The following is a 12071-nucleotide window of genomic DNA, read 5'->3' as shown; positions in this document are numbered from 1 at the left end:
GGAAAGGTGTTATAAGGATAGGGGTATGCAGTTACATAGGCTGGCTATGTGCACATTTTGATGGTTCTGAATAATTTACAATTAAAAATATTAGCTGTGCTTGACAACAATTCAGTGTAGCCATTTCTTGTAGGCATCACAGCAGAAGCTGATGCTGAAGAATGGATATGAAGAAGGAGTGGATTAATTTTTGATTATTCTAGGAAGCATATTTCATGCATAAGGAGTGTAGAAATTTGAAAGTGTAGAGATTTGTGAGAGAAGTGGACAAATTGACATTCAAAGCTAGCAGCACTGTCTGAGTGGATGACTGAATGTACAAGGCTGGCACTTATGAACTGAGCACATGTGAACTAGAATCACTATGAGATAGTACATATGAAGCCCCACAAGACCACTTTTACAGAATCACTCTTCCGTTAGTTGAAGCATTGACTTAATTTACCATGTCAGCAAGAAGAAGTGTGGGTATATACCGGTATATACACAGCAATAAAAAACATGCAGCTGCAAGTCTCAGAGCCCAGGTCAACTGACTCAGGCATGCAAGGGTAGCACTGTGGTGTTAAAAATAGCAGTGTAGACATGCAGGCTTTGACTGGAGCCTGGGCTCTGAAACCCAGCAAGTGAGGAGGGTCTTGGAGACCAGTCTCTTGCCTAAGCCCAAATGTCTACACTTATTTTTAGCCCTGCAATGCAAGACCTGCAAACCTGAGTCAGCAGACTGGGCTTTGAAACTTGCTATCACAGGGTTGTTTTTGCTATGTAGATGTACCCTGTTAATGAGAATAGTAATTTCATCATAAATAAGATTCCTAATAATTGTTTTACGTATCACAAGTAATATAAGAGACGTCTTATTAAAAAAAACAACAAAAAACCAGCATTTAGTACTGAATTATATCAGTACCCCAGGTTCCCAAATTTGTTCACTTCTATGCAGACATATAAGGATAATTTATTATCTTCACCAGCTTTACTTACTATAACCACTGATGGTAACTCTTCTTCTAATTTAGTTAAAGACTAACACTCTCAGTTAAGAAATGATGTTATGGATTTGTAAAATAAGTGCTGTAAATTATTTTTCATGGAGAAATATAGTGGAGCATTTACTTTAAGGACACTAAAAGCATTTAATAGAGTACTTTAAATTATACTAATAGTTTAGTAAATATGCTGTCTGTTCATAAGGAGTGCCATTAGAGAATTACATAATATTGCATCTGTCATAAAAAAAAAAGAAATGGCATGCAGTTCTATTGTCAGGCCTTTTCTATGACAGATGTCATACTAAGTAAATGATGTAATTAACATAACATGTTATATTGATCCAAGTCATATCTTTTTTCATGAGTAATACAGGCAGTCCTCGACTTTACAATGTTCAAGTTATGACGTTTATAAATTGTCATCGTGTTTCGACTTTACAACATCGGTTTCGACTTTACAATGCTTGATACAACATTGTTCCTATGGGAAATTCGAGTTATGACGTTTTTGACTTAAGACGCGATTTTCAGGAACCAATTGTGTCGTAAGTCCGAGGACTGCCTGTACAGCATTATATAATTGTCAAATGACCTAATCAGAGCAACTTATTTTACTGATCAGTATTACTAAGTGCCTAAGTACCATAAGAGCCTAAATTTCTTTGAATGACACTGGGACTGAGACTCTACATGTCTATGTAATATTAAAAATTGGACTTAAACTTACATTGGATACAATTTTGAAAGGTACCCAATGTGTAATATTAATGCAGGCCTTGCTTGCAGCCTTAGTCATGGTTTGCATCTGCTTATAATTGTTAGATATGAGAGAAATCATTTTAGCATTTTAACATACGTATAATGTTAAATGCAATTTAAATTTGGAAATTTGAATACAGAAAATCAAGAAATGCAAATTTAAAGGTTTCATTAAGAACCACTTTGGGTTCCATTTACCCATCAGCATGGACAACTGTGCTCCAGGAGTGACAGACACATAAAGTAGGGAAGGTGGTGTTTGCATTATTGTCCTACGCTTTGTTATGCTATTTAAGTATCTTATACTGTGGCTATCACTATGGTATCTGAGTGCATTCCAGTAATATATTAAGCAATATGACTGTGATCCATGGATCACACTCTCTTCCTCTACTTGGGGGAATAATTGTGTGTGACTGGTTTTGCTGTGGTTGGGTTTTGTTTTTTGTTGGAGGTGGATGTCTGCAGTAGTATGTGCTTTTCTTGTTGATCACTCAGTCAAAGAAGTGCATTCTTTTCCTTGGAATAAAAAGTGGGGAGGTTTATTGTGGTTCCTAGATCCCGTAGGAGTTGCTCCTACAGTCTTGGGCAGGCCCCAAGAAGGCTCTGTCTCCTGCACAGGTAAACTTTTCCTATGCAGTAGACAACTTCATTGTGCCAGAGGAGTGAAACTGTTGTCTGGGGTCCACACCCCAGCACTTCTAGTGGTGTTTTAGTTCCATGTCCCAGGGCCTTTGAATTCCTTGAAGAATAGGACCAAGATCTTGAATCTGATCTAGGTATTAATGGGGAGCCAGTGTAGAGACCAAAGGAGAGATTTGAAGTACTCATGATACCTTTTGTTGCTGAGGAGAAATACTGCTGTATTAGTTGCAATACCTAAGGGCTGTGAGTTTCATGTCCAGGGAGATTTCATTTCTATAGTCTATTTATGAGGTAACAAATATGTAATAGAGACCTGTTGTGCTGTTCCAAAATACAGCCTTTTACTGGAGTAAATATATCTTTACTCTGTTTCTTTAAAAATGTGACATAAGTAAAAAGAGCCTGAAGAAGGACTGTACTCATAATCAATTCTCTGTAGACTCCCACCTGAAATGTACTTACAATGTCCTACCTCACAGTGCTGCTGTGAGGATTAACTAATGACTGTGAAGCACTTTGTAAGCTTAAAATGCTATAGCATGGATATAATCACTTGCGCAAGTTTTCTCTGTCCCTCCTCCTAGCCTCAATGAGCTCATTGCCTAGTTGATTCTGATGAGTCTAACCTTGTCTGGCTATCTAGCATGTCAACAAAATAACTCTGCATCTCTCCACAAAGTCTCAAAGCTACACACACACACACACACACTTACTTAAAATTACACACAAAAGTACAAAAGTTCTTAACAATAGTACTTTATTCAAACTGTTTCCTTCAAATGCAGCCCACGCACTAGTTGTCAAGGGCATTTAACTCTATGGAAAGCTTGAAAGCATAGCAACAAGCTGGTTTTGATCTGTTGGGACACAAAGAAATGATAGATATCACTCAAAATCCTAAATCTGAATAATTTTGAAGTGCATGTATCTCAAAATCAGTTTGACTTATTTTCAGCACACTTTGCAGAAACAGAATAAATAAGACCAAACTAATTCTAGTTAAAATTATTGGTGAGATTGGGGGAAACGGGGCTTATCTGGTTGCAACCATAACTGTGCAGCTAGAACTATAATTTTATATTTGACTTTACAGCGAAAAGATTTTTAAATGCAGTTTTAAACATTACTAATTATGCCATTATATTTGACTGCAGGTGACTTATGATATTGTTGGAGCTATTGAAAAAAATAAAGATTCACTTTCACAAAATCTCCTATTTGTAATGAAAAGTAAGTGCTTTTTTGTTGTTAGAATGTGCCACATTATGCCTTGACTTTCTAATCATTACCATTGTTTTATAAAATATGTCATCCACAACTTAATAATTGAAAGAAACTTTTCATTTTAAATACCAAAAATAATAATACTCTTACTATAGTATACATTGTGTACAAGTTATTTTGAAGCCCAATCAAAACTTTAATTTAAACAGGCTTTTAACAGCTGTACATGTAAAACACTTTTCTGTGATGTTAAGGGTATGAATTTTGAAAAGATTTTTCTAAAGACTAATGAAAACAACTAAGGTTTCTAAAGTTATACCAATTGTAGCGGGATTTATTTAATTACTAAAAATGACTCAATAACTGCTACTAAAATGGCATTTTGGGAGTGTGCCTGTATTTTTCAGTAAACAGACAGATAGTGTGTCTAGGTGAGTAAAAGGATTCTGTAAATTTGGTTCAGTGTGCCTAATCTATAATTGCATGTCTAGTAATAATTTTGTAGACATCCTTGTTTATTAATGATTTATAATTAGATAGTTAAAATTTCTTGTCATTTTATGTTTACCTTTGTCTTTGTATTTAAAAATAAATCCACTTTCCTCAGAGAAACATGACAGTTTATCTTCCCGCAGATGTTATCTTTCTTTCCCTAGACCACTGCAGAGTATTTCAACTAAGATGTTATCTATTATATTTTATGCTTAGAAACAGAGGTCTTCTGATGTAATATTTGCCTTCAGAATCAACACTGCTAGCAGAATGTATTGTAGAATATATTGACTTCCTAGCAATTATACAGTGAAATTAGCTAAACTCTCTGATAAAGTCATTGCTGCATTTCAAAGACAAATAGTATTGACAAAAATATGAGCCTTTAATAATATTATGGATGAAGAAAAAAATAAAGAATTGATCTTGAATATATTCCTATTTATTATAGTTTTAGCAATATTCTAGTTCTTTGTTGTTTGAACTTAATTTGTATTATACTATTCCTTGTCCTGTATGATGATATGCTATACAGTGAGTATAAGAAATGTATATAAACATAGAGTGTATTCCAAAGGTAAAAGACAGCGAGCATTATTCCTTTCTATCATATAGTCTCTCCTTGTATTTTCATTACTACATTATGGATTCAGTTGAGGCAGTCCTTTTATAGGGAAAAAGAGGAAATTGCATTTAATATAAACTCTTTGATATGATTAATGTGAGTATATATAATTTAGAAGTCAAATATCAATAGATCCAACTAATTGAAGAGGACTAAATGTAAAATTTTCTAAAGCACCTTCTTATTTTCAAAAGTGACTTAGGCACATAGAAACCTAAATCCCATTGACTTTCAGTGAAACTTAGGCTCCTAAGACCAGATTTACAAAGGTATTTAACCAGCTAAAGATGGTACCTAGATGCAGATAGGTACCTAGTAGGATTTCCAAAATTGCTTAAGTGAATTAAATGCCAACTCCCATTGATTTTCAGTGGGTTTTAGGGCAGGTATTCACTAACCGCCGGATTGGCGGGTAGAGATCGATCTATCAGGGGTCAATTTATTGCGTCTTGTCTAGATGTGGATAAATCGATCCCTGAACGCTCTCCCGTGAACACCTGTACTCTAGCTCATAAGAAGCAGAAGCCATGTATCTTAGGTCGACCCCTGCCCCCCACCCCCCAGTGTAGACCAGGGCTTAGGCTCCTCAGACACACACACACAGACACACACACACAACACACACACACACACACACACACTCTCCTAAAAGCCTAAGTCACTTTTGAAAATGGGATTTTAGACTCTTAAATCACTTTGAGGTTTTTGAAATTTTTACCCTGCGCCTAAAATAACAAACACACAGAAACAAACACAAAGACCTGTTAGCATAGATTGTGTTGATTCTAATTTTGGAGGACATCTTGTTACTGCTTCTAATGATGGCACTGGACACACCCTTTTTAACTGGGGCTACTGGTCAGCCCCTTGGATCCCGCTTTGAATAGAAAGTAGTGGTGATCTTACTGAGTCTAGTTCTTCTTAAATATATGATTACTGTTATGTTAATTATAGTAGTATCTGCAACAAAAGGGAAACAGATCCATTATCTTGTTAATTTACACAGTCTGTCACGAGTAAAGAGCAACCTCTGGAACAGGGGTCAGCAACCTTTCAGAAGTGCTGTGCCGAGTCTTCATTTATTCACTCTAATTTAAGGTTTTGTGTGCCAGTAAAATATTAACATTTTTAGAAGGTCTCTTTCTATAAATCTATAACTAAACTATTGGTGTGTGTAAAGTAAATAAGGTTTTAAAATGTTTAAGAAGCTTTATTTAAAATTAAATAAAAATACAGAGCCCCCCAGACGGTGGCCAGGACCCGGGCAGTGTGAGTGCCACTGAAAATCAGCTCGCGTGCCGCCTGTGGCACGTGTGCCATAGGTTGCCTACCCCTGCTCTAAAACTATTGCTTGTTATGCTAAATATTATGATTTTACTGTTAACTCACCTTTCCATTCCTCAGTCCCACATCCTACTGCATGTTTGTCTATTTCGTCCACACATTAGGTCTTGTCATAATCCTAGATTGTGAGTTCTTTGGGCAGTGACTGCCTTTTTATTTGTTTTTTTCAATCTGTTTATATAGCATGTTCAACAACAGGCTTTTGACTGGGTCTCCAAGGTGCTCCTGTAAAGCAAAAAGCACATGATAATAAATATAGGGACTCTATCACAATAGCATCTGAAAAAGAGAATTTAAATAAATAAAATAAATAACAGCAATGAGGGAAATTAATAAGAATTAGCAGTTAGATTTTATTTTGGTATTCCACTATATATTTACATTCCAGTATAAACTATTCTCATGTCACTTTCTAAAATCTTAACCTAGATTTCTCGCAAAACCCCTTCTTCTTCCTCCCCACCCACACACAGTCTTAAGAATTAATAATGCAATCATTTTCTAGCCTTCCATGTTAGTTCTGCAGCCTGACCTATCATTTGTCCCATGGAAGGACAACTGAGCTTTTATTCTGAATTTTCAACCCTCAGTCAGCTCACAGATTAGTTTGGTGCTTAGTTTCCATTCCAAGCAAAGCTTTTACCAAGTCTACCCAGCTGACTTTTTCCTTACAGGAGAAATTTTAGAATATGAGTCTACTCAGCCTGTGACTAGCATAACACTCACCAGCAGATGTTCACTAAAGTTCAGTTACCATTGTTTCTTTGTCATATTTTTTTCATGTCTTGTCATGCCGATCCCCTTTATGGAACATCCTACTCTTGCCTGCCAAACCAGTACCCTCTTGTTTAAATTCCCCTTGAAAACTCATCACTTCTGTGCTATCCACAAAAAGTGAGTCAAAAATAGATAGTAGCGTATTGCTCTTATTTTGGCACACATATTAAAAACTACCCTGAAGCTCTGTAATATGCACATGTTTAAAATGAACAACTGTGAAATCAGGTTGCTACAACTCTCTCTTCTCTTTCCCATCCCTTATTGTTTGTCACCCTTCATAGTTTCTGGGTTAACTGCACATTTGACACCCTTCCCCTCCTTGGTTTCCTCAAAGGCACGCACTTAACGTTTCAGGCCCTACCTGTCACCTCTCTTGGGTAGAAACCTGTGTCTCTCTGCCTCCAGGAATTTAGGCTTACAGTTGCTCTGCTTCTCACAGGGATTTCCCCAGCAGCTGTGACCAGGGTTCAGCACATGTGGTTTGCTCTTTCCCCAGGGGTTGCAACAGTATACTCCAGCTACCAGTCAGTCTTCACAAAGCATACTACATTTATTCTTGGGGCAAATGCATCACAGAGGAAACATAAAAAACAAGAAATGATCCTGCACACATGGTAAAAGTTTACCAGAGGTCACCCACCTCTAACACAGGTCTCTGGTAGGAGCCCATCTTTCAAAGCTCTCAATAGGTTTGCTCTTTGGATATCAAGTTTCAGATCAAGAACAATCTTGGACAGTTCAGTTGGTTCTTTGTATAGTTTAGGCCTTTGATCTCTGGCCTCCTGTAACAGGCCCTTTTTCAGGGACCAAAGCTTCAGAAGCTGGGTTTTGGCATAACTGTTGTTGGGAAATTTTGCATTAAGCATCACTCAGGGATTTTCCAGGAAAACAATTCAGCCAGGACCATGGAAACACTTATTGTCTAAAAAGTCCATGCATTTCCGGCACATTTCAATATAATAGTCTTTTCGGGATTGCATGCTTCCCAGGTCTAATATCTGTCACAACTCTCACTTGTTGTGTCATGTCAGATTATTTTTCTTTGTCTCAGATACAGTGTCACTAGCATACATCTGGATGCTACAAAATATCATACCATTTTTACAGCATATGTTTATTTTACACTATTTAAGTCATATAGGTTCAAGCTACAGTAACTAAATAGGAGTCCAGAATATAGCAAAACATCCAAAATAATCATCACCCAACACTGAAGTTTAGACAGACCTGTAACACAGAATCCTAAACTTTATTTGATGTTGCTTAGTGCCCCTAGTCAGTTCAATTTAAGCATATTTTGACATAAGTACATTTAAAAACAATTACTGATGACTGACAACCTGGGATAATTGAATGCTATTGGACTTGGATTAGAATAACTAACAATGCATAAATGCAAAACTTAATGGGCTGTTCATCTGAAATAGTTTATGCGTTGTCTTGTTTAATACTATCTCCTGCTGTATGTGTCCTGTTCCTTTCACTGTGTATGTGATTTTTCTCACCTGTATCTTATCTGTGCATTAATTTTCTTTTTCTCCCAGCTAGTGAAAATATAGTCATCAATCAGTTGTTCCAGTCTAAACTGACACAGACAGGATCCCTTGTCCCTCCATATCACTCTCTTCAAATTAGAGGATCCAAAGCAGCCTTGCTCAATAAGAAAACATCAATAGCCTACACAAGAGGAGAAGCAAAGAAATATATGGAGCTCAGTAAGGTAGGAGTTTGGCACCTTTTTTTCACCCTTGAAGAACACTAGAGCAAAACCTTTCCTCGTTGACTATAATCTGGGTATTTCAGAAAGCTCCATAAATTCCAGGCAACATTCTAAATTTTACTTGTTGAAATAATCAGACACACCATTCCGATTGCAAAGCAACTGAGGAAACTATACAATATTATTGTTGATTGAAGGATCTCTGAAATCTACTGTTTTCTCTGGACAATATAGAAGTGAGTTCAACAGAATTATTATGTGGAACACTGTATGCTTCATCTATGTAGCTGTCATATTGAATGTAAAATAATTTAAGGGACAGTAAACTTAGAGGGATAAATTTATCGTCCTTAATCTGTTGGTATTCATCACTTGAGAGGTTTATGGTTTACAAGCAATAATTGCATATATGTGGTATATTGGTTAAACTCTCATTCTCCGCCGGATTGTTTACACCATAAAAATTAAAGATGACCAGAACAGTAGACAATGTTAAGGTATGGTTGGAGTTGGCAGGAGAACTGTAGTGTAGGCCTTTGTATATATCAATATAAATCTATTGAGCTGAAATTAAAATCCCTCAGTATCTGAAGTGGTCTTCACTTCCATTACCTGATTTCAGCCAAAAGTAAAAACAAAAAAGGAAACCACAACAATTGGGAGACTATCCAGAACAATCCATTGTTCAATTGCAACATTGTCCCTTGCAGGACAATATTTTGTCTTCCTCACTGAATCAAAAGATTTTGTAAAGTTATTGCCATTTTATAGTAGTGAAAATCAATGAAAACAAATTATGTGGAAGGGTTTAGTGGACCTAAAAACTTGGAGTATTACCTTTAAATAGAAGTCACATAATTGCTAAATCTAAGTTTGAAGCTATCATGGAATATTACCTCTTTCTAGAAAAACAGGAAAGGTGTTCCCCGAACAGAGCAGATGTATCACTCGGCCTGTTGAGTTGCACAGTTTTGTCTTTTGACATACAGCTGTAAAAAATCAATTCCAGCCACAGGCTTACAGAGTTTGCTCTCACATCTGTTTGTGGGATGATCTATGCAGGTAACGCCAATGAATACTAATGGGAGTTTTTCATATAAATGCCCCAGGAAATTAGTATGGCAACAGTTTACTCCCACTCTGAGTAAAGTCAATAGCAATATGGCTATTGACTTCAATGGTGCTGGTTTGAACCCTAGACCCTCAAAAATGTGTTTGAGACCTTAATCTCCTCCTTTTTTCCAACACACAGCCTACAGAATCTATCCAGGGAAAGTATCAATTAACTAATTAATGTATTTGTTAATTAATTATTATTTAGAATAACTGGGCATAGGAGTTATCTGTCTCCTTACAAACAAAATGACCCCATTTTGAAAGCCATAAGCACAACACCTTTCTTAAGTTTATCATGGGGGTTAGGGTGGGGGGCTTAGAAAGCAGAAGAGGCCACACAGGAGGAAGGAAGAAGGAATGCTCATAAGGTTTTATTAACTGGAGAGGGGTGATTTCCTCATGTGTTTGGGAGGGCTTTGGCAGCTGGTTGAGACTTCTCATTACAGAAGGCAGTGGGAAGAGATGAGCTAGGAGGTGTCCATGAGTGGGGATGGATAGGGCTGGGAGATGTAATTCAGATAGCAGTGGTTTGAAGTGCCCATGTCACTGACTGGTAGAAGGAAATAAGAGTGGGTTGTGGTTTGGGAGGGGAGGAGAGGAGAGGTAGTAGGAGGTGATATTTTTAGGTAGATGATGTCTTTAGAGGTGGGTTGGTTGTGATTCCCATTCTCCTGCTGCTTCCCACTTCCTCTCTACTTTAAAGCTCATTTCAGCTTTAGCTCTTTCACAGGCTTAGCTAATTTCTTGTGTTTCTAAACACGCCCACTCACCTGCGTATATCTGTGTGCTCACAGGCAACATTTCCTCATTGATTTGGAGCATACTACCAAAAAATGAGTTTAGGCACATCTGTGAAAGTCATGTGCTCCTTTGCAGCACTATCTGTGGTGGTAGTGATGAGGGTAATGCACCAGTCCAGTACACAGTTGGATCTGAAATCAAGTCATAATTCTGGAATGCACAGTAGGTCATGGTAGACCTGATGTCTGGTCATCCTCCTCCCAGTGAGGCTACAAACAAATTATACTCCAGACTGTGAAACTCCTACAGGCTGTGTGGTCTCCTGGCACAGAAGAGACAAATAAGGCCAAAATAGGAAGTTATTATTCATACTCTCACAACTCTCATGTGCTCACATCACCTCTTCTCCTTCCAGCCCCTTGGTAGCTTCCTGATGCAGACTTTTTTGGCCTTGCTCTACACCAGGGGTCGGCAACCTCTGGCACGTGGCTTTCCAGGGTAAGCACCCTGGTGGGCTGGCCAGTTTGTTTACCTGCCGCATCCACAGGTTCAGCGGATCGTGGCTCCCACTGGCCGCGGTTCGCCGTCCCAGGCCAATGGAGGTGGTGGGAAGCCGCGGCCAGCACATCCCTCGGCCGCGCCGCTTCCCGCAGCCCCCATTGGCCTGGGACGGTGAACCACGGCCAGGGAGAGCCACGATTGGCCGAACCTGCCGATGCGGCTGGTAAACAAACTGGCCTGGCCCACCACGGTGCTTACCCTGGCGAGCCACGTGCCAGAGGTTACCGACCCTTGCTCTACACACTGATCTTTCCCTTGCACGGATCAGCCTTACAGCAGCTTTTATAAACTGGAAAACTAAATATAAAGCATTTGACTAGCTAAAGCTTTTTTATCACTGTTGATGACTCTTCATTGTGACTTTTCTGGATCATTTTAACTGTTAGTCTGCAAATAGAATCATAGAAATACAGGCTGGAATGGACCTCAAGAGGTCATCAAGTCCAGACCCCCTGCACTGAGGCAAGACCAAGTAAACCTAAGTCATCCATATGCAAGAAACCCCACAGTAGGCATATTTGGGATAAATACATGAATTACAAGATTATTGGGATTTAAAACTTTAAAATATTGTGGAAGTAAAAACATATTGTAGGTTTCTCCTTCTAACAGTAATTATGGAGCTAGACACCCACACTTTCTCTTGTAGATCTGACAGAGGTACAAGATTTTCAAATATAAAACATTCTTGTCAAAGCCAAATTTGGTGTCTGTGAAGAGCTGAAAGGAGATTTAGAGTGTATATGGAGAATTAAGACATGATTTGATACAACTCTTATTTCTGAATCCAAAGAAGAAAATGTTCAAGTTTAGGATAGTTTTGATTAAACTCATGTTCTGTTCCTACCTCCCTGTTCTCCAGTAGCCCTAACCCCAGAGGGAGGAAGCAAAGCTGTGGGTGTAACACAACAGACTGGGAGTTAAGCAACCAGAATTTTGTTCCTGGGTTTGCTACTGAATCAGTGAGTGAATTTGAGCTAGTCACTTAATTTGTGTGTGTGCCACACTTTCCCTTATCTGGAAAAATTGAGATGACACCTGCATAAAATTAATTACCCACATTTCTAAACCA

General features: G+C 38.1%; 1 protein-coding gene across 1 annotated transcript in view; it reads left to right on the top strand.

The window, feature by feature from the left end:
• Positions 1 to 12071, top strand: part of MYO16 (myosin XVI) — a 459803-nt gene that overhangs the window by 337066 nt on the left and 110666 nt on the right. The window contains exons 25-26 of the mRNA XM_045008050.1: positions 3551 to 3626; positions 8406 to 8581. Coding sequence (XP_044863985.1) covers positions 3551 to 3626; positions 8406 to 8581 — 252 coding nt within the window. The remainder of the gene's footprint in view (positions 1 to 3550; positions 3627 to 8405; positions 8582 to 12071) is intronic.

This window comes from Mauremys mutica, chromosome 1, assembly GCF_020497125.1.
Source record: "Mauremys mutica isolate MM-2020 ecotype Southern chromosome 1, ASM2049712v1, whole genome shotgun sequence".
Lineage (NCBI taxonomy): Eukaryota > Metazoa > Chordata > Testudines > Geoemydidae > Mauremys > Mauremys mutica.
The sequence above is the reverse complement of the archived record's forward strand: the minus strand, read 5'-3'. Positions and strand labels throughout refer to the sequence as shown.